The sequence below is a fragment of the Hyalella azteca genome, unplaced genomic scaffold, assembly GCF_000764305.2.
Source record: "Hyalella azteca isolate HAZT.00-mixed unplaced genomic scaffold, Hazt_2.0.2 contig2766, whole genome shotgun sequence".
NCBI lineage: Eukaryota > Metazoa > Arthropoda > Malacostraca > Amphipoda > Hyalellidae > Hyalella > Hyalella azteca.
In genome coordinates, this window is record NW_025933028.1 from 426468 (window position 1) to 450422 (window position 23955).

Below are 23955 nucleotides of genomic sequence, written 5' to 3' on the forward strand. Positions count from 1 at the left end.
AAAAAACACAAAATGGTCTATAATTTCCTTTACAAATTTAGTCACTGGTGTTTAAAAAATAAAATTTCAATTTTGAGCAACCCAGGTAAAATTCACATTCCCAACTCATGTTGTTGAATAAATAGTAAATTATCAGTAATAATGCGCGCTCATTTTACTTCCCTATAGAATCAATGGTAATTGCCAAAGACTCTGGGAAACTATTGTTCATGCATGAGTCACACGTCAGGGCATTCAGGTTCTTACAAATTCCATCGCTATTGATTTACCTGCACTATACACAGCTAAAAATTTGTTCTTCCTATCTAACACAATTTTTGCTAAAGCATAATCTGCATTACTGAAAGTATGAAGCTCCAGTATTAAGTTTCAGAAATTGATGTCATATTGAAAAATGGCGAAATATTTAATTTAAAAAAATTTAAACTCTCAATATCTTATTTTCCTGTATACCAGTAGATGCATTTTTACAGGATTTCTCTATTTTTTATGAACGATTCGAGTGCGTACATTTGTTAAGATGTCGATTTAAAGAAGAAACCATTTTGTCCCACTGAAGCGGAAATTTAAACGCGTTCCAAGAAGGCGGAACGACAAATCGGCGAAGTGCGAGCAAATTAATTAGCTGGTCACGATCCATCATTTGATAGCTATACAATTTCAAGTCTCTCTGCTATTTACATGCAATTCAGCATTTTTTGAAAACTCTTAAAGCTTTTGACTAATAAAATGTACTGAAACTTACATTTCAGTATATCAGTCACGTATACATTAAAACTTCGCTATTAGTTTATGCAAGCCATTCGCCGGGTCATGGACTCATGGTTATCTGTAAAAGGAACTTCGGCACGACCTGCCTCCTACGTGCTCCTCAGTCCTCACCGAGCCCTCAATTCTATCAAGAAATCATTGAAAGAGTTACTAGCTGTTTTGTTTTACACTATTGCCAGGAAATAATGAATTTGAATCGTTTGCCTAATTTTTTTTCCATCGTAATGAGAATTATAAGCCACTGTCTCTCATCATAGAACTATGTGACAATTAAGGACGATATGAATCATGCATGCATCATCGTCGTGGTGACGTATAGGTATGACGTGCTTGTGACTAGACTCAGCGTCACAAAGACGTCACAACGTTAAGATTTTTTGTGCCATTTTAAACTTTTTTATTACATTTTACTTTGCAGCATGTTATAATGTTTATTACATTAGAACGGTAATATATCTTTATCCTGAATCAAAATAAAAACATCTTTGCATTCAAAATGGTGAATTAAAATGATCAATACTAATGTTATTGCGATTAAATTGGAATTTATTATGGTTCTCTATCACAGTTACGACTTTCGTGTAGGAGGAGAAGGAGGAAATTGCAGGGAATGAGATGATAGGAAGCCCACACACTTGTGGAGTAGGACGTCGGTGTTAGACACATCCTACAAATATAAACAAATGATTTAAATTGAATACATCTGTTTCACATGCACAACAGATTGAAGGGAACTAATTTATTGACCTTCATACTTTTCTTTTCAGGAGCCTCATCTGGAATTCCTCTAGTCGTTGATATCGAGTACGCATAATTGCATAAGATAACGTTGCGATCGTCTGCAACTAAGTACGGTCGAGTTGCAGGACATCCCTGGATTGTGACGACAGGTCGGTCAGGTGCTGGCAGAGTGAGCTCAACCGTCAGTCTTAGGCGAGCAGTGCTGGAGGTAGGAGGTGCATCATCAAGCCTCCGTTGCCTCTGCACCTTCCATTGCAGCTAACTAGTTAGTGCCACCCAATCCACAACACTCAATCCACCTGTGTGTCAAAGTGCGGCCTTGGGCCATATAGTTACAAGTACAATGGGTGTTCAAGATGAAACTAAGAAAAGTGATACTAAAGAACAGGATTCACCTGCAAAAGTTAACAAGAAAGGATCAAAGAAAGATACCGTTGACAAAGAAAAATCACCCAAGAACAAAGCTTTCGATGGAAAAAAGAAGGAACAGTGCATCTGCCAGATATGCACCTGCGGGTAAGTAGTACTTAAAATGCTGTTTAAAATCATTATAATGAAATATTACTTGATCGCCAACCCCACAGGTCACCGGGACTGGTTTTGCGACAACACCTGAACGAGTGCTGAGGTTGTCTGGGTGGGTGGGTAGCAGGTTTTTTCTCTTTATTCCTTAATGAACTTAGGAATTTAATCATGTTCTCAAATGTCTCAGACTACTTTGCTTCATGATGAAGTTGACTAAGCGTTTCGAAATTATGGAACTGTTTTAGTATTGTTTCCAGGTGCGCATTGATATTCATGCCATTACAAAATCTCGGTGAGCTGCGAGCATAAGTAGAATAGAATAGAATAGAATAGAAGTGTAGGCGTTGAAGAAATAGGCCCATGGCCTGTTGCCGATTCTTGAACTTTTCGTGACTTGATTCACAAGGGAACCGGCCTTTGGAACCCGATCTTTCTATAGCTGACGATTGATTGAGATAGTTGCTGGACTTATTGCCTGTTCCGTAATTTGCTAGGCATTTTAAGACTGAACATATGCTCCTGCATAGCTTCGTCTAGTCTGTTTTTGAAGATGTTCATACTCGGAGCTTCAACGATGCTATCAGGGAGGCTGTTCCACATGTCGGTGACTCGAAGCGAGAAGCACTCGAAGCACATGGGATGTTCTATCTCGAAAGATAATATACTTTTGAATAAAATCAGAATAATATAGAAAATATGCATTTCTTGATGGATTTACAGGCGGAAAGAATGAAAATGTTGAGAATTTTTATGTAATGTTAAACGGTTGCATTTTTTTAGTGTCAGCGTTACACAATATTGACAATCCGTCGTAAATAGGCATGGACACTTTTTCTTACATAACTTTTTTGGACTACGTTTCAAATTTCAGATAATTATTTTCGTTTGAGGAACGAAAACAATCTAATTAGAGCAAACTCCGTTTTAGTCTGTTTGCTTTTAACATGTCGATAGCTCTATTTGAATTATACAGGGATAATTTTTATGTTTATCTTAAAATTTGCAGCGGTCATATAAAACGGCTCAGAGCGAGGCAAACTCCCTGCATGGACAACGCTTCTGTTTGCTGTCCACCCGAAAAGTATTTCAAATAAGCTGCTTAATAATTATCAATGAATATTTTAAACGATAAATATGTATGGTAGACGCAACTAATCAATTTACCTATGAACCACGACACGAATGATTTTTGATGGTTATTTTGCTACCTTTCTTCTATAGTTTCATTCATTGTTGAAGAAAGTACATTGTGATTCACGGAAACTCTCTGATTTGAAAGCTCAATAAAAAAGAACTAGTTAAGATATCATTACAATATACATTTTATTGAAAAAGACATTACTTTTATTTTTGTATCATTTTGTTTTAAAGACGACACTGGACAAATGACAGCCCCATTGTCAATGCATTCAGTTAGTCGATTTTTGAAGTTGAGTTCAACTCGCTAAAGCATATTGACGGGTATGTTGGCGATGGCTTGACGCATGTTGTTTTTTAAATGAGGTAGGGTCCTTGGACAGTCTTTGCAAACAATTGATTTAAGATAACCCCATAAGAAAAATCACACGGAGCCAAATCAAAGGAACAGGGCGGCCAAAGATGGGCACGTCTCAAGGAGATCAGCGCTCAGCCGAATGTTGTCTCAGACGCACGGCCGCGAGACAGCTCTGCAAAACGGCCACTTTAAAAGTACGAATCGACAGCAAACGTAAGCTGCTCACTTGTCCAATGCATAATGGCAACTAACTAGTCATTACACAAAACTTCATGTCCTTGCCTTTCATATGAAATACTCCCTGCTATTTTCCTACAACATCTGGCTGTTTGGCTCGAAAACATAACCGAGAATTTGCGTGAATCACCCTTTACAATCCACACACTGCAGCAATAGAAATAGCAGTAGCTGCAGTGGTGTCACCATTAATAAAAGTGTATATAAACACAATAAAAGCATCAAGGCTTGCACACATAATAGCAGCATTGGTAACCTAAGGTAACATCAGTACTGTTAACAAGTGTAGCGCGTTATTGCGGCTGTAACATCGTTGTATGCGTCAACAACCCAAATAGGGATAGTGGCAGATACAACCAAGTTGAATCAATAGGAATAGAGCGCTGCACGACCTACTGCATTAATTTTTCAACCACGTTGCACAAGAAGAACCAGCAGCAACAGTCATAAAAGTAACAGCAGCAGCAGTAGTAACAACAGCAGCAAAACCAGAGGCACCAACATTAGCAGCAGAAGTAGCAGCAACAGCTTTGGCAGCAGAAGCCATGCCTCGTCTGGAGGTTGGCGCAAGGTGAAAGGACTCGACCGACAACTCACAGCATCTTTAGCCTTGAAATGAACCTCTCGGTGGTATTTGATACCTTTTGGCAGTGCACTTCTCGGTGTACTAGTTAACTGGGATTTTATGGGAGCCAACTTGCATGCTTGCGACAGCACGCAACTAAAAGGCTTGCGATGCAAAGTTCTTAGCATGATATATCGATGTAGAATCTGAGTGGCTCATTTCACGATGTAGCGTTTGATCGATGGAGCTATATCTTTGCGAGGTTACTTATTACTTATTTTATTTATTATTTATTTTATTTATTTAGTTATTTTATTACTTTCAAAGAATGAAGTCTTTTAGTCTCCTGTCACCGATGATTTGTCTGCTAATAACGGTAAAAGAAGTCCAGAGTTCGAAACTCATGTATGGTATACGATTTAAATTAAAAAAAGTTCATTTTGTGTTTGAACCAAATTCCACCTAATATTGTGCAGAAGAATGCCGTGAAGTGTTGGGGGAAAAATTGAAATTGTTGACGCTGAGTTGGTAGTTTTATTTAATGTTTTGTAACAAATGTGTATAGAAAATAAATGAAATGTTCAAATAATGCATATTCTATAACTTCAAACATCTTCATTCTCCAGCTCTGTGCCTGCCGCTTCTGTTTTAGTTCTTTGTGGTTTTAACCTAAATAAATTTAAATGTCTTGCACCGCTGCCGACACTGACAACGAGTCGTGACCGACAAGCATGCGGGCTGCGATGCTGAGTTATTCCTCAATTTCCTGCTTCAGTTCACTACAGAGAATAGAGAAGTAAACTCTGCTCAAACATAACTGTAACCTGACTCTTCTCAAATTACGAGAACTTGACTTTTTTACACTCCTGTGCTGTTACTTAGTCAAAGACTGTAAGACGGAGGAATTGGAATCGATTTAGAAATGTAGAAAATAGTGTTGAACGTAATATTTGACTAGCACTTACGAGTATATAAACACTGCTCCGGTTTAAACTAACGGATTGCCATTGATGGCAGATGGCAAGGATGTTTGGCAGTTAACGATGTTTGGCAAGGTTTCGCTTGCCATCTGAAGCTCTTTTGGAACAAGTTTTAATTCTCAATTTGATGCGTGTGTAAAGTGCACAGCATAAGAAATGCAATTTTCGGTTATCACAAGGCTAAAAACGTAATTTTAATTTCAGGCGACATCGATGCCCGCACTCGAAGACGCCGAACGTTTGGCAGCACACGTCGCTGGTGGACGAGGACGCCGTGATGTCCTGCAGGAGTGAGCAGCATTCTGCCTTCACTGTGCACGGCACCAAGTCCACCTCCCACGAGTCGCAGCACAGCGAGCACACAAGTCATGAACTCAGGTATGAGTTCTTATGGAAATTTATGATTTTGTCATTATGCATCAAACATCAACTCATTTCAATTGAACAGGTACGATTTCTTATATGGAAATGAATGATTCAGTCACAATGCACCAAACATCAACTCATTTCAATTGGACAGGTACGATTTCTTATGGAAATGAATGATATAGTCATTATGCATCAAACATCAACTCATTTCAATTGGAATAACTAATCGGGATGCGTATTGAAATACAACCTTCCTTGAGTCGCGGGACAGGAAGTCCCACAAGTCATGAACTTAGGTACGATTTATTATATGGAAATCAATGATTTGGTCCCTATATATTAACTTGTTTCATTTTTCATAGCTAATCAGGTTGTGTATTGAAATGAATGACTCAATTAGCAAGTTTCAAAAGCGATTTAGTTTTAATGAACTGATGGAGTAATATATTTAATCAAGTTACGTGTTGAAAACTTGTCCACGTCATCAACAAAGAAAATTTTGTTTTTAGAAATAGTTTTTCAATCAACTCGATGAAAAATTTTCCTTTATGGTCATTTGGGATATTCCGATATTCCAATAAGTTTCTTTACTATTTCAACGTCATGTATGATTTTATTTGGCGTCTTAATAACTCGAGTATTGTAATTTGATTGATGGATCAGAGAAAGTGTTATTTCTGTACGCCCGTTATTAGATAAATTCTTCACGGTGAGCTTTTTGATCGGATCATTGATTATGAAAACGTCGTTTTGTTAAGCGAAATCAAACAAGCAGCATTCTTGCAATATGCGTGCTTCTGTGGGCCAAGATCTGATCGCATTCAATTGCCGTCAATTCATGTAGGATGTTGCGTGTGCTTCTCACTTTTAACTCAACTAACTGAGCGGACGAGCCGTGGCTATTGTGAGCGATGACTACAGCTGCAACTGCCTGCTTGAACACTTGTGGAATTGAATAATTTATATCAGACCTGCAAGTTTTCTTTTGTTTTTCGATTATATTAATGGTCGTGCATTTCTTGAGTAATAAGGATTTGAAACTTTGATGGGAATAACTATTGTATAGCACATAGACGTTCTATTTCTATACAAGATGCCTTTCAAGATAGTAGTGACTAGTGAGGGTCTATCGACCTGACTGCACGTGGTCATTGAACAGCTTTTACAGTATTTCTTTTCAAACGTATTGAAGATATTGAACAAAATTCGGAACACGATGAATACTTTATTATTTCAGGCATTACCTTGAGGCAATGCAAGTCAACCCTGCTCAATGTACGAGATATTCGTCTATATGCTGCGCGCTCTCGTTTGGGCCATCGGCGAAGGATTGTGCTCCAATTCTAGCGTGCATGCTTGTTCCCATTTTTAAATAATTGTTTATACGCGGAACTAATTCGCTGAAAATAATTTTAAATCCTATTGCACTGTCGGGGAGGATGAAGATTTCGCATAATTTCGTCCGTGTACACTCGTATTGATCGATTACGACTCCATTGGTAAACAAGGCTTGAGAGTGATCGCCATCTCTTATGTCCTATATACCGATTTTATTTATGACATCGACCGATACTTTTTCAAGAGAGCTCGCTAACACCTGCCGCGCTGCCTCGAGATACGTGGAAGACGACGTATTGAACGTTGTATGTTCGGTGCTCAGCTCATATAAACTTCGCTAGTTCCATGGCAAAGACGTCTGCTTAGTACTCGTTGCATTCAGCAGTAAATATTCATTCTCATTGCCGCGAAATATATTCACTATTTCTTGATCCTAAGATAATTTAGCTTACTTAATCTGAATAACTTCAAATTTACTTACATCGAACTGAACTAGGTTCCGGGAGATTTCAAACTTTGAACAAAGGATCAAATCTACCGTCATGATGAAAAAAATCGGAGACCAGTGCAGCTTACGGCAACTCGTATCAGATAAAAGTCATTGTTTTGAGACCGTGAATACAAGCGCACTCTCCGTGGCATGTGTCATTTGGCGGTACTCTTTACAGTTGATACTCGATGCAGTCATCAATTGTTCGTTGCACTTGTGGAGTGCAGCCCAGTGTCTCTCGGTCAATAGCGCCACGTCCAGGTTCGTAGTGTAGTTCCGCTCCAAGAGTTGACCAGAGTGAATCAGAATCACACTAAATATATAGTGTAGCTATTTCGTGACTTAGGCAGATGCTTTCTACGTCTGATTCAATAGAGGTTCTGTAATTTGTGAATATATTCGTCATTTTAATTTGCCGCTCGTGATTCGATATGCTTACTAAAATGTCACTCTTGGGGTAGATGGTATATCACTGTCATTGAATCGGTGTTTCTTTCTCCGTGTATTGTTTGGAATTTTGAGATTCTTTTAATAAATAGAAGATATTTTGTAGCAGTGTGTGTAGGCTAGTAATTTATAGTTTGTGTTTGATCTGCAGCTCATTTGGGTTCCACAAAAATGTGTTAGGAGGTCACGAGTAACACATATTACTTATTTTTACAATTTTTCACGGTCTAATTTCTACTAGTGGTTTTCATTTACATTTCTAGGCCTTCAGTTACTTTAATGCATGGAAGAAATCAAGTAGAGGAATATAATAATGAAGTTGTTTATTTACTGTCCACTAACATTTTAACGTGTCACAACTCGCAAAACATTCAATTTGACATTTGAATAATTATGCATTTTTACTCTATGAATCCATTTAGAGTGGTTATCGAATTTCTTGTTATAAAATTATTATCCCATAATATTATATATTCTTATTATAAAATGCCGCGATGAACATGCAATTTCTTTAAAAAATCTTCTCATTTTTTATTTATTTGACTTCAAATAATATTCGGGTCACTATTACCCAAAATGATAAATCATTCCTAGAGGCTAATTTAACCTAATTTGGGAGCCACCGTACTAACCTAGCCTAAACTCCATCTTAGTTTCATGAATGCGACGTCTTGGCTACAGTATTTAGTTTCACGAATACAGCGCATTGATTGCTGCACGCAGTTTCATGAATACGATGTGGTCGTATTTAGTTACATGAATACGACGTCTTGGTTGCCATCTTAAACTTTCACGGGTACAACGCCGTGGTGGCCGTAATTAGATCGCGAATACGACGCTTTGGTTGCCATCTATAGTTTCACGAATACGAAGCCTAGGTTACCGTATCTAATTTGAATACGACGCCTTGGTTATCGTACTTAATTTCATGAATACGACGTTTTGATTGCCATCTTCAGTTTCACTAATACAACGCTTTGGTTGTCATCTTTATTTTCACGGTTACGACGCCGTGGCTGCTATATTTAGTTTCACGTATACGACGCTTTGGTTGCCATCTTAGTTTCACGAATACGACGATTTGGTTGTCATCTTTAGTTTCACGAATACGAAGCCTAGGTTACCGTATCTAATTTGAATACGACGCCTTGGTTGTCGTACTTAATTTCATGAATACGACGTTTTGATTGCCATCTTCAGTTTCACGAATACGACGCTTTAATTGCCATCTTTATTTTCACGGTTACGACGCCGCGGTTGCTGTATTTAGTTTCACGTTTACGACGCCGCGGTTGCTATATTTAGTTTCACGTATACGACGCTTTGGTTGCCATCTTTAGTTTCACGAATACAACGCTTTGGTTGCCATCTTTATTTTCACGGTTACGACGCCGCGGTTGCTGTATTTAGTTTCACGTATACGACGCCGCGGTTGCTGTATTTAGTTTCACGAATACGACGCTTTGGTTGCAGGACGAGTGTCGAGGAGCACAGCAGAAGCGAGGTCGCTGGTCGCTCGTCTCAGACCCTGGAGGTGTCTGGAGTGTCCGTGGGGGGAGAGGCTCGGGCGACGGGTGTGTCCGGAGCATCGAATATGCAGGTGAACATTAATTGTTGTTATTTTATCTGATAATGAAATGAAAATTTGTTTTCTATTAATAAACACAATTTAAAAGATGAAGATAATTTTGCGAAAACTGTTTTGTTTTGGAGGCCGTTAACACTAAATTGCATGAAGTGTTTTCTTTTGCATTTTTGACTGATTTATTTCAAATAGGTTTATTATGTTTCAAATTTTGAGACTTAAAGTATAATTTATTTCAAATATTTTACTATGGAGACAGAAATTCCGCGCGATGGACGGAGTTTAGTGTCATTAAATTAATATGTAATAACGTAGATGTAGTAAAAATGCGTTATAATCCGAATTTTGTCAGCATTATTGGCCATGAAAGTATAAATTATGCCGTAACCTAAGACCATTGTAAAACAATATCATTTGACGAAATCAGTCATTTTTCAGACGCTGTCCGCTGGAGGAGCTTCCGTCTCCGGAGCCGTTGTGACTGCTGGTCCTCAAGGTATAAATTTCTTTGTAATGTTTGATTGAAACTTTTTCAAGTTGTTTTCCTTTCAAAAAATTCTGACTACCATTACGCAAGCCAGTTTTGCCTTAAATTGAAATAATATTTCAGGGGATAGTAATGTTCCCTTATTTAGTTGAATAGTAGGAAGGCTATTCACTGAACCTACGTGGGCGAACGAAGTGTTACAGCGCACGGCTATTAACGATGCTACGACATGCAATGTCACGCTTGCACTTCAGGGCTACTCATCGAAGACGGATCTCGGCCTATCGAAAGAAAATGTCTTCTCAGTTATTTCATGAGGATAATTTGGGAGTTTTGTTCCAAGTTTATTTTATTCCTAAAATTACTCGATAAAATTCTCTTAATTATTTCATTTGAAATTATGCTTTATTTACTTTTATTTGTTTTATTCTTTACGAATACGCCATTTATTCTACTTGCAGTTGCCCTTCTATATATTTATTAGTGTTTTCATTATTATTTTTTTGTGTTACGTGCAAATTCGTTTCATTATTTTTGTTTGTATCTTTAAAGAACTTGAGTTGAAGTCGACGACCAAGTCCCGCAAATTCTCGAAAAGCGAAAAATCTTCATCAGTTGAAGTTCGTAAAACTTCCTTCGAGAAACGAATCTCTAGCAAGTCCATGGAAAAAAAGAAATCCATTACGTCCACCAGCGGTGCTGTCGTCGAAGAATTCAGCGCCGACATGCACGAAGAAATGTCGGATATTAAGGAAAGCTCATCGATTCATCGATCTTCATCTAAATCTTCGAAAGAAATGATGTCTTCATCCACTTCCATGGAACAATCAAGCTCAATGCGAGCGGAAGAATCCTCGAAGTATGAGGACCGTCGCAGCATTTCAGGCGAGGTCATGTTAACTGAGGGCCATGAAACTACCGACACTCAAATCGAGGCTCGGATGAGCAGATCGGCTAGGTCATCACGCGTAGAGAAGTCCTCAGTGGAACAACGTAAGAGTTTGACGACAAGCATGCATCTCGAGTCGAGCCAGGAGCAAAGCAGCGACACAATTCATGCTTTCGAGGTCTCTGACGTGCGCGATATCAGCAGCCTGACTGAGGAGTCTACAGGTAGTAAAGTTAAATATTCAGTTGGTATTGAAATATTTTGCTTATCTCGTTACGCTACCAATTTATTGGTTAGAAGCTTGGCATGCGATGGAAAAAATTCGTTTGTTAGATTTTTTTTTTTATGAATGCAAGGTCAGCCAATTTTTGCGAGATTTCAATCTATTCAACAGTTTCTCAATGAGTTTATTAGGTGTAAGTTGCAGTAGATGGTGTGACTCTCTCGACATTATTTAATAATAAACCTTAGGGAAACTTCTATTAGAACACGGAAGTGCGTCAATTAATAAATATTATTCAATTTAATAAATTCAATTAAACAATTAAATTCAGGATTCATGAAGATAAAATACCTCGTCATCAAATAGAATTTAACTACTCCTTATGGTAAAGAGTAATTTCAAATAAATAAAATTCTGTAAAAACTGTATGCCCAACCAAGATGTATATCGTCAGCCTGCGAAATCTTCATGAAAGAATCTAGGATTTTACGAGATGATTTTTGCCAACAGCGGCGACGAAGCAAGTAATGGAGCAGACCAAGATGGTAACTCTCAAGGGTGCCACGGAAACGGATACTCGGAGCAGGCAACAAGTTAGAGGTAATTTAATCAATTCAAATGAGTTATACTTTAGTGAATTATAACTGGTATTCACGATGAAAAGTGAATTCTTCTTGGAATAACATACATGGTCACCTCCTTCCATATTTTTACAACAAAATATTGGGCTTGTCGGTGATTACTTTTTAAGTTCCCGGTAGCTCAGCTACGGACATCAAAGCTAAACTAATTCACGTTTGTTAAATAGTTCTCCTAATTTTTTGGTGATTGTTTCAGCCGCCGGAATTTCGTACAAAAACGAACAGCCCGTCTCGATCTCTGGGGAGCGCGTGAGAGCTACGCGTCCACAAGACAATCTGGCTCTCGACGGCGACTTTCAGGCACCTGAGCGGGAGGGACCTCCGGGCGCCGGCATCCGCGCCGACGTCAGGCGGCATAAGGACCATCTTGAGATGACTGGCGAGCTCGAAGGTATTCTGTTCTTATCAGTGTTGTGTTTTTGCTGTAGTAGAACATCGAGTCTCCAATCCAAATGACCCCCTAAATAACCCCATGTAAAATGCGGTTGTCAATCAAAATTATTTGCCGGGCGCCTTTTTCTCCTCGTACTATCGTTTCTATTTCCCTTTCTATTTTCTGGTCACCCTTGATATTTTCCCACATTTCCTAGTTGCACTGTCACTACAACCGTCTGTTACTATAAGAATTTTAAAATCAGAAAATTAAGTAGTAGGCGGAGTCTAGCCTTTGCTAAAGATTGGAGAACTTTGAGTAGCATGATCAATATAAAATCGAAAATATTAATTAATGTGCAGTTTTCAAACAATTGATTTGCCGTTCCAAAATATTATGGTTAAACTCAACGCCTAACATAATGGTATTCGCAACAAATTGTGGTATTAATGGTATTCGCATAGTATTTAGCCTTTATAATATTCTTTCCAGTAAGCTGAATTTCCCCTAATTTGTGTGCAGGAGTCAGCAGCTCTCAAAAGAGTTACTCGGTGGTCCATAAAAACGATGAAGTGATAAAGCATGCCAAAGTGCAAAAGAATAGCACTTGGTCACGTACTGAAGGAGAAATGTTTTTGAATAAGAAAAACACGGAATTCAGCTCAGTAGATCAAGTTGACAGAACTCGCATGATCAAAAGAGAGGACAATCTCTCCATGAGTGGTGAGTTTCAAGGGAAGATAACGGAGAGTCAGTCGTTTGGAAAAATAGAACAAGCTGCCATTAAGCGATACCCTGATAATCTCCGCAAGAGTGGCACGTTCGATGATTTAACTTTGGAAGAAATCAAGCGCTATCCGGATAATCTTCGAACGGACGATGATGGAAAGATCCGCAGCAGAAGCCGCAGTCCAACCAAAGGAGACAGAGCTACCATCAAACGATATAATGATAACTTGCGCTTGGAAGGCAGTTTTGAAACCACTGAAAAAACTGCTTTCGTAAAAGGAGAGAAAGCTGTTATTAGGAAGCACTCCGATAACTTACGCTCAGAAGGAGAAATACTCGTTGAGTCCAAAGATACTCAATTTGTGCGAGGAGAGCGAGTCAAAACAAGAAAACAAGAGGACAACTTAAAACTTCAAGGCTCGTTTGAAGGGCGGGAGGAATATAAAATTGTTAGAGGTGAGCGTGTGCTGATAAAGCGTAAGGAAGACAATCTCCACCTTGAAGGTGATTTCGTTGAACGTGAACAAGAAGTCTATCAAAAAGGAGAAAGAGTGAGCATGAGAAAGAGGAGTGATAACCTTCAGATCGAAGGGGAATTTGATGGGACGACTAGGCAGGAAGTAGTCGGTCGAGGAGAACGAGCTGAGGTTGTTAGACGTGAAGATAACCTCAGGATGACCGGTGAATTCGAAGGAACCGAAAAACAACAAGTGATGGTAGGAGAGCGAGCAACGTATAAAAGAAAAATGGATAATTTGAAAATGGCTGGAGATTTCGATGCTCCCACCCCTGGTGAAGCTCCAAAAGGTGAGAGAGCTCCAACGAAGCGCCATCCCGATACACTTCATTTGGAAGGCGATTTTTCGGCCCCCGAGAAAGACAAGGTAACGAAAGGTGAGCGAGCACCAACTAAACGTCATCCGGACAACCTCAGAATGGACGGCGACTTTGAGGGAAAGGAGGAAACTATGACTTATATGAGAGGCGATCGGGCTAATATTGTCAGAAAAACTGACACATTGTCGATGTCTGGTGAATTTACCGGAAAAGAATATGAAACCGTGCAAATGACTAAACGTTCTGAACTCGTGAAACGTGAAGATAATCTGACGATTGAAGGAGATTTTGATGCCCCATCAAAAGGAACGGCTCCTAAAGGGGAAAGGGCTCCAGTCAAAAGGCACTCGGATAACTTGGCGCTAGTTGGTGATTTCGATGCTCCTGAGAAAGCACCAGTTCAGCGAGGTGAACGGGCTCCTGCTAAGAAGCATTTGGACAACCTCCATATTACTGGGGACTTTGAGGGAAAAGAAACCGAAACGTTCATGCGTGCAGAAAGACAATCTATTGTGCGCAGAGAAGATAACCTTCACATGACCGGTGAATTTGTGGGCAAGGAGTATGAACAAGTTCGAGTTGGAGAGAGAGCAGAAATTCGCCGCAGGACTGACAACTTGAAAATGGAGGGAGACTTTGAAGCTCCTGATCATCCTGAAATAGCTCGTGGTGAGAGGGCGCCAGTCAGACGACACCCTGACAATTTAGAAGTAATCGGGGACTTCGAGGCTCCCGATAAAGGTGAGGCTCCCAGAGGAATACGTGCACCTGTCAAGAAACATTCAGATAATCTTCATTTGGCTGGTGAATTTGCTGCTCCTCGTCCTAGCGAAGTTCCTCGCGGAGAAAGAGTACCAATGAAGAAGCATCCCGATAATTTGAAAATGACGGGTGACTTCGAAGGCAAACTTCGGGAAGATGCTCCACTTGGCGAGCGAGAACCCGTCAGGCGTCACCCAGACAACCTTAAAATGGATGGTGATTTCGAGGCTCCTGAAAATGGTGAAGTTCCTAGAGGTGAACGAGCTCCAGTCAGAAGACACCCCGACAACTTGCGAATGGACGGCGAGTTTGAAGGTAAGCCAATGGGAGAAGTTCCAAAAGGCCAACGGGAACCCGCGAAACGTCGTCCGGATAACTTGAGGATGGATGGTGATTTTGAAGCCCCGGAGCATGAAGACGTGCCTCGTGGCGAACGAGCTCCTGTTAGGAAGCATCCGGACAATTTAAAAATGGTTGGCGATTTCGAGGGTAAGCCAGTGCAAGAAGTTCACAAAGGTCAACGAGAACCCGTCAAACGTCATCCTGATAACCTGAGAATGGACGGTGATTTCGTTGGTAAAGAAGAATACATAGTGCAAAGGGGCGAACGTGTTGAAATTCAGAAGCGTACAGATAACTTGAAAATGGCAGGAGAGTTCTATGGCAAGGAATATGAAGAAGTGAGGAGGGGTGAAAGAGTTGAAACTAAGCGTCACGTCGACAACTTGCGGATGGAGGGTGACTTTGATGCACCAGAACATGGCGAAGTCCTAAGAGGAGAAAGAGCGCCTATAAAAAAACATGCAGATAATCTGAAAATGGTCGGAGACTTTCAAGGCAAACCTCAGGAGGAAATTCCTTTCGTTCAACGAGAACCGGGTAAAAAACATGCCGACAATCTTTATATGGATGGTGATTTTGCTGCTCCAGAACAAGAAGATGCTCCAAGAGGTGAGAGAGTCCCAATTAAAAAGCACCCCGATAACCTTCGCATGACCGGGGATTTCCAAGCTCCAGAACAGGAGCGAGCTCCTAGAGGTGAGAGAGCTCCGGTGAAGAAACATCCCGACAATTTGCAGATGATCGGAGACTTCGAAGGGAAACCAAGAGAAGATGTTCCGTATGGAATACGAGAACCTATCAAACGACATCCGGATAATTTAACCATGACCGGTGAATTTATCGGAAAGGATCATGAAAAAGTAATGAAAGGGGAAAGGGTTGAGGTGGTCAGGCGCTCTGATAATCTTCATATGACAGGTGAGTTCATTGGTAAAGAATATCAACAAGTGTACGTCGGAGAGAGGGCCAAAATCACCCGTCATCACGACAACCTGATCATGGAAGGCGATTTTGAAACTCCTGATGTCGCTGATGCTCCGCGAGCCGAACGAGTAACAGTACGCAAACACCCCGATAATTTACAAATGACTGGAGATTTCCAAGGGAAACCTCGAGAAGTAGCCCCATACGTTCGACGAGAACCAGGGAAAAAGCATTCTGATAATCTTCAGATGACTGGGGATTTCACAGCCCCAGAGCAGCGAGATGCTCCCCGTGGTGAACGAGCTCCAGTGAGGAAGCATCCTGATAATTTGCAAATGGTCGGAGACTTCGAAGGAAAACCCTTCGAAGAAATACCATATGTAATCCGAGAACCGGGCAAGAAGCATCCTGACAACTTGCAAATGACTGGAGATTTCATAGCCCCAGAGCAGCGGGATGCTCCTCGAGGTGAACGGGCTCCAGTAAGGAAGCATCCAGATAACTTGCAAATGGTCGGAGACTTTGAAGGGAAACCACGCGAAGAGGTTCCGTATGTTGTTCGAGAACCCGGCAAAAAGCATCCAGACAACTTGCTAATGACTGGAGATTTCACTGCTCCAGAGCAGCGAGATGCTCCACGTGGTGAACGTGCTCCAGTGAGAAAGCATCCAGATAATTTGCAAATGGTCGGAGACTTCGAAGGGAAACCTCATGAAGAGGTTCCATATGTTGTCCGAGAACCTGGAAAGAAGCATCCTGACAACTTGCAAATGACTGGAGATTTCATGGCCCCAGAGCAGCGGGATGCTCCTCGAGGTGAACGAGCTCCAGTGAGGAAGCAGTCTCTTATACACATCTAGATGTGTATAAGAGACAGCTTTGAAGGGAAACCACGCGAAGAGGTTCCGTATGTTGTACGAGAACCTGGTAAAAAGCATCCCGACAACTTGCAGATGACTGGAGATTTCACAGGCCCAGAGCAGCAAGATGCTCCACGTGGTGAACGGGCTCCAGTAAGGAAGCATCCAGATAATTTGCAAATGGTCGGAGACTTCGAAGGGAAACCTCGTGAAGAGGTCCCGTATGTTGTCCGAGAACCTGGCAAAAAGCACCCCGACAACTTGCAGGTGACAGGTGATTTCACAGCACCAGAGCAGCGAGATGCTCCTAGAGGTGAACGAGCTCCAGTGAGGAAGCATCCAGATAATTTGCAAATGGTCGGAGACTTCGAAGGGAAACCCTTCGAAGAAATACCATATGTTGTCCGAGAACCTGGCAAGAAGCATCCTGACAACTTGCAAATGACTGGAGATTTCATAGCCCCAGAGCAGCGGGATGCTCCTCGAGGTGAACGGGCTCCAGTGAAGAAGCATCCAGATAATTTGCAAATGGTCGGAGACTTTGAAGGGAAACCTCGCGAAGAGGTTCCGTATGTTATCCGAGAACCTGGCAGAAGGCATCCCGACAATTTGCAGGTGACAGGAGATTTCGCAGCCCCAGAGCAGCGAGATGCTCCACGTGGTGAACGGGCTCCCGTGAGGAAGCATCCAGATAATTTGCAAATGGTTGGAAAATTCGAAGGGAAACCTCGTGAAGAGGTTCCGTATGTTGTCCGAGAACCTGGCAAAAAGCATCCTGACAACTTGCAAATGACTGGAGATTTCACAACACCAGAACAGCGAGATGCTCCTCGTGGTGAACGAGCTCCAGTGAAGAAGCATCCAGATAATTTGCAAATGGTCGGAGACTTCGAAGGAAAACCACGCGAAGAAATACCGTATGTTGTTCGAGAACCTGGCAAAAAATACCCTGATAATCTCCAGATGACCGGTGATTTCATAGCCCCAGAGCAGCGAGATGCTCCTCGTGGTGAACGAGCTCCAGTGAAGAAGCATCCAGATAATTTACAAATGGTCGGAGATTTCGAAGGGAAACCCATCGAAGATATACCATATGTTGTTCGAGAACCTGGCAAGAAGCATCCTGACAACCTGCAGATGACTGGAGATTTTGCTGCTCCTGACCAGAGAGATGCTCCTCGGGGTGAACGAGCTCCGGTGAAAAGACATCCAGATAATCTGAAAATGGTCGGAGACTTCGAAGGGAAACTCCGAGAAGAAATACCGTATGTTGTCCGAGAACCTGGCAAGAAGCATCCAGACAACTTGCAGATGACAGGCGACTTCACAGCTCCTGAATACAGAGATGCTCCCCGCGGAGAGAGGGCTCTAGTTCGGAAATATCCTGATAATCTACAAATGGACGGAGATTTTCTTGCACCAGAACACGCAGATGCTCCTCGTGGTGAGAGAGCACCTGTGACAAAACATCCTGACAATTTGAAAATGACGGGAGATTTCCAAGGTAAACCCCACGAAGAAATACCATATGTAGTTCGTGAGCCAGGTAAGAAACATCCAGATAATCTGAAGATGACAGGTGATTTCACTGCTCCTGAGCAGAGAGATGCACCTCGTGGTGAAAGAGCTCCGATCAAAAGACATCCTGATAATCTGGAAATGACGGGAGATTTCCACGCTCCTGAACAAGAAAAAGCTCCAAGAGGGGAGAGAGCTACAGTTACGAAGCATCCTGATAACTTGAAAATGGTTGGTGACTTTGAGAGCAAGCCTCGAGAAGAAGTTCCGTATGCGCAGCGGGCTCCAGTAAAACGTCATCCAGATAATTTAGAAATGACTGGAGAATTTACTGGAAAAGAGCTTGAACGGGTTGTCCGTGGCGAGAGAGTGGAAGTAATTAAACGAACTGACAATCTGCAAATGACTGGTGAATTCGTTGGAAAAGAGTACGAACAAGTCAGAGTTGGAGAAAGAGCTGAAATCACTCGCCACCGTGATACTTTAAAGATGGAAGGAGAATTTATAGCTCCAGAAGTTGGTGATGCACCAAAAGGCGATCGAGCTCCAATTAAGAGGCATCCCGACAATTTACAGATGGATGGAGATTTCATTGGAAAACCCAAGGATGAAGTTCAATATGTGCAACGAGAACCAATTAAGCGACATCTTGATAATCTATTCATGGATGGTGATTTTTCTGCTCCTGAGCCTAAAGATGCTCCCCGGGGTGAACGAGTTCCTACTAAAAGGCATCCGGATAATTTGACAATGGACGGAGACTTTGAAGGAAAACCTCATTATGAAGTGCCATATGGCCAACGGGAGCCAGTCAAGAAACATCCAGACAATCTGTTCGTGGATGGAGACTTTGTCGCACCAGAGCATGGAGAAGCACCTAGAGGTGAGCGTGCTCCTATCAAGAGGCATCCAGATAACTTGAAAATGTCAGGTGACTTTGAAGCTCCTGAAACTGAAAAGATTGAGAGAGGAGAACGAGCTCCCATCAAGAAGCACGAAGATAATTTGAAAATGGAAGGAGACTTCGTTGGTAAACCCAAAGGTCGTGCTCCTCGGGGAGAACGTCAGCCAGTAAAAAAACATCCAGACAATTTGTTGATGACGGGTGAGTTCACAACCAAGGAACAAGAGACTGTAGTTCGTGGAGAGCGAGCTGAAGTGCGAAAGAGAATCGATAATTTAAAGATGACCGGTGAATTCGTCGGAAAAGAATATGAAACTGTAACCGTTGGCGAGAGAGCTGAAGTGAAACGTCATGACGATAATTTGAGAATGGAGGGTGATTTCCAAGTACCGAGACCTATCGAAGTGGCTCGTGGAGAACGTGCACCTACCAAAAGGTATCCCGATAATTTGAAATCCGATGGCGATTTCGAAGGAAAGCCAAGGCCAGAAGCACCACGAGGAGAACGAGAGCCAACTAAGCGTCACATTGACAATCTCAAAATGACAGGAGAATTTACAGGGAAGGAAGAAGAAGTTGTTAACAGAGGGGAACGCGCAGAGATTCGTCGGCATGTAGATTCCCTTCAGATGACCGGCGAATTTGTTGGTAAGGAAACTCACGTGGTTACAAAAGGAGAACGCGCAGAAATTACACGGAGAGAAGACACTTTGAGACTGGAAGGAGATTTTTCTCCATCTAAACCCGGAGAAGCACCAAGAGGAGAACGTGCTCCTATCAAGAGACACCCTGATAACCTGCGCATGGATGGAGATTTCGAAGGAAAACCGAAGGAACCTGCTAATAGAGGCCAGAGGGAACCCAGTAAGAAGCATCCTGATAATCTCTTTATAGACGGTGATTTTGATGTACCGACGAAGAAAGGAGCTCCTCGCGGAGAGCGTGCACCAATAAAGAAACATCCTGATAACCTTAAAATGAAAGGAACTTTCGAAGATCATCGTGAGAAAGCTACTATAGTTCGCGGTGACCGTGTCAGCATCGTGCGGCATGATGATAACCTGAGGATGGACGGTGATTTCATGAGCAAGGATATTGAGAGGGCGGCTTATGGAGAACGTGTCACAATCAAGAAGCAAGAGGATAATCTGCGCATGGAAGGCATTTTTACCGGAAAAGAACACGAGAGTATCAAAATGGCTGAAAGAACTGAAGTTAGGAGACATGAAGACAATCTGAAAATGGTTGGTGAATTTTTCGCACCAGAGTCTGTTGGAGTTGTGAAAGGAGAACGAGCCGATATTGTGAGGCACGAAGACAATCTTAGAATGAAAGGAGAATTTTACGCTCCCGAGACCGGAGATGTTCCTCGAGGAGAGAGAGCTCCTGTTTCTCGTCATCCAGATCACCTTCGGCTTGATGGTGACTTCACAGGCAAAGAGATGGAATCATTCCGTTACGGCGAACGTTCCACCATCAAGAAGCATGAAGATACGCTGAAACTAGAAGGTGATTTCAAGGGAAAAGAAGTGGTGTCTTCTGTTGTAATAGGAGAACGTGCTACAACGAGAAGGCACAGCGACAACCTGAAAATGGAGGGAGAGCTAACTGTCGAGAAGAAGCAAGTTGCTACGAAAGGAACAAGAGCCGAAATTCGGAAGCATTCGGACCATATGCGTATGGAGGGCACTTTTGAAGGTCGAAAACAGACTCGTGTCGTAAAAGGCGAAAGGGCGACCATGAAAAAGCACGAGGATCATTTGAGAATTGAAGGCCGACACGAAATCCATGAAAAAGAATTCGTCGGAAAAGGGGAGAGAGCTGAGATGAAAAAATACGAAGATAATCTTAAAATGGAGGGAGTGTTCGAAGGTAAAGCGATCTCAAGCGTCACGCGAACTACTGAGAGAGCTCAGTTGAAAAAACCTAAGGATAATTTGCGGTCAGAAGATTCTCTAGAAGCCCGTCGCACTAATAATGTTGTGAGAGGAGAGCGTACAACCATGAAGAAACAGGAGGATAGCCTTCGAAAGGAAGACGAAATGCATGTCACGCAACAAACTAAAACAATAATAGGGGAACGATCGGAGACGAATATGCACGAAGAAATAACTCGGTCAGAACACACTTCAAGAACTGCAGTTACAGAAGGGATGAAGAGGAATGAAACCTTCCGTGTTAAAGGGGCTCGTTCTGAGATGGTGAAACAAGCCGATCATTTAAAAATGGAAGGCGAGTTTTACGCAACATCCTCTGACGTGAGCCCAAATCAAGGCTCTCGACCCCAAGTCAATGGCGACCGGGCTGGTCAGAAGCGTTATCCCGATAACCTTTCACTGAACGGTGATTTACCTGGACGTGATAAGGTCAGCCCTGGTGTTGGAGAAAGGCTTCCTCAGAAGCGCTACCCCGACAACCTTAAAATGGAAGGAAACTATGAAAGCAGAGAGCGACGAGTTGGAGCTGCTGGTCAGCGTATTCAAAGGACCCATCAGAAAGATTCGTCTTCTTCGTCGTTGGACGTTGCAAACTCAACCACAGGCAGTATGCGAGAAGTATACGGTGTTGATGGGTCGGTTGTTAGGACAGGAGCTCGAAAGGAAGTCTTGGGAGATGCCAAGGAATCAGTCCAGACAAGCTCAGTAACCACTGCAGATGGAAGGACAATTACTCGTGTAGTCAAAGAAGCTCGGATAAGCAAGTCTGCATCAAACGAGTCGGAAATGAAAAATTCATCAGAAAGAAAAGTAACTTCGGCGGAATCGCAAGAAACTAGCCAGAAAAAGGAAACTCAGAACGCCACCCGAGCATCTGTAGTGTCCACAAGAAGAGCTCAACATCAGTCATCTTTTAGTTTAGGCGAGGATTCGACCTCCATGACTGACGGAAAATCTGTCCGCAGAATCACTAAGACAGAAAAAAGCCTTGACGCCAAGCTTGGAACTTCAGCCACCCCGAAAGAAATGGCATCATCATTGCGTCAAGCTGAATCTCTGGACCTCCGCGGGGACGCTAAAATTGAAAGTTCAACAGCTCACTCATCATCTCATGCTTTGTCTTCGTCACAGCGCAGTCGCCAAGAAAGTCATTCGATACATCAGAGTGGCCAGCAGCACGAAGAGTACCAGAAGTGGTCGCACCACCAACACAGCGAGCAAAGGCGGTCAACGATCTCCAGCAGCGAGCGACGGTCAGAAGCTAGTGAAGGACGAGCCGTTCGTGGTCGTGCAAACGCTTCGTCAATAACATTCCATTCTGAGTATGACCCATGGAGGGATGCTACTATAACTCGCAAGGGAGAATGGAAAATCGTCACTCCGTGCCCTGCTTCGCTGCTCAATACGGATAAATCCCCGTATCAACCGACTCGCACAGCTCCCGAGCATAAGTTTTACATGCCTGTGATAGAACAGTAAAAATGTTGCGACACTTGTAGCTTAAAGAACATATTCAAATTTCCTAAATCAGAACGTAAATGTTAGAATGATAAATTGCTTGCAGAAAGGACATCGTGCAAGCTCTTTTTTCTTCCCGCTTTGAGTTCTAGATTGACAATAACTTATCCAGCTGCTGTTATTCCTAGTTGATAGTTTAACCATATTTCTAGTTAAGCAGCTGCTACTAATTCTCGAAGTCTAACTTTGCATCTATAATGTTAAGAAGAATTTCTTGCTGTTTTTGAACGGAAAATATCTTCGTACTCTAAGGCAATTATAATCAAGGATAATTTAATTCTAACTCTTCCTTTATTTCCCAATCTGATCAATTTTTATTCCTATTGTATGGTCAATGGTCTAGTGTGGCTACGATCATTTCTACAACTATGAAGAATATTTTATAAATCTATTTGATCTATTTTACAATTCACTGTCAATGAAAAGCCTGTTGATGGGTTAAGCAATTTATTTTATCACCTGCGTGATGTAAGTAGTAAGGAGAAAATTTTATGTTATTTATCAATGTTAATGTTAACAGCGAAATGCAATTCTTGCGCACTTATTTCAGCAACTAACACTCTGCTCGCCCTGTCGAGCGCAGCTTCTTTATTGGTTTATTGCAATAAAGAAAATTATAGTCATTAGTCAATGAAATGATTCACAGTACATGCTTGGCAAGTTGTTGATTGCTTCATTACCACCTGCATGTTGTTCACAGTTGCACGACACTTGTGATGCAAGGACACATAAAGAGATGCTTCAATACTACAAAAAATGCATGTATTTTAATTATTTCTGTTGATTATAATAATTTTGGCGCCTATATATGACTAAAACGGTACTCTGAAGAATTTTGATTATTCGAAATTATTGAAAAAGACAGAAACTAAAGTTATTCGTACAGAATAACATAAATTAAATTCTAGATTTAAAATAAAATTATTTTACTCAAGTTATTTGGGGAAGAGAGGGTTTGTTAATTTGACTGTCTTTCTAAGCTGAATGTTTTGCATGCATTTCTTGACCTCGTGGAAGCTAAGTTGAGACAAAAAGTCTTCAGCACTCTCAGGAATGTTTTGAAGAGTAACTAAAGCGTTTTGAAACCACCCGTGACTTGGCACTAACTTTGAAGTTAGCGCTCCAATGTCGGCAGGCGACGCAAAAAGGGCTTGCGCTCTCTTAGCCTCTAGGGTTATGAAATTATTGCCACTAGCCAAGAAATTAACTTAATTAAAATATTAATAAGTTCCCGCATCCAAGGACTTGTCCAAGAACTGTAAATAATTTTAATGCAAGTATGGGAAGTATTTATACACCACAACCTAATGGAGTCAGAGGCATTTAAATCTCTCGCGTTTGAACAAGAATTTTTTCTCAGCTTTTCGTGAGGCCAAATTTTAAATTCTGCTGAGAATTTCCAGGCTGTAGAATAAAAACTCGATAAACTACGGCCCATATTGGCTCATCAAAATTTAATCAGAGAACT

General features: G+C 41.6%; 1 protein-coding gene across 3 annotated transcripts; it reads left to right on the plus strand.

Annotated features, from left to right (window-relative positions):
- The first annotated feature begins 1716 nt into the window (after nucleotides 1-1716).
- LOC108667470 lies at nucleotides 1717-23150 on the plus strand. 3 transcript variants are annotated; one of them, XM_047885687.1, is made up of 9 exons: nucleotides 1717-2028; nucleotides 5519-5692; nucleotides 9432-9558; nucleotides 9982-10039; nucleotides 10583-11143; nucleotides 11653-11742; nucleotides 11980-12174; nucleotides 12679-16444; nucleotides 16628-23150. In XM_047885687.1, the coding sequence occupies exons 1-9, from the start codon at nucleotides 1856-1858 to the stop codon at nucleotides 22446-22448; spliced, it is 10965 nt and encodes a 3654-aa protein (XP_047741643.1). In that variant the 5' UTR covers nucleotides 1717-1855; the 3' UTR covers nucleotides 22449-23150. The 3 variants fall into 3 exon arrangements, with proteins under 3 accessions (XP_047741643.1, XP_047741644.1, XP_047741645.1); XM_047885688.1 differs by having other exon boundaries at nucleotides 1718-2028; nucleotides 12679-16278; nucleotides 16636-23150; XM_047885689.1 differs by having other exon boundaries at nucleotides 1718-2028; nucleotides 12679-16096.
- The last annotated feature ends 805 nt before the right edge of the window (nucleotides 23151-23955 follow it).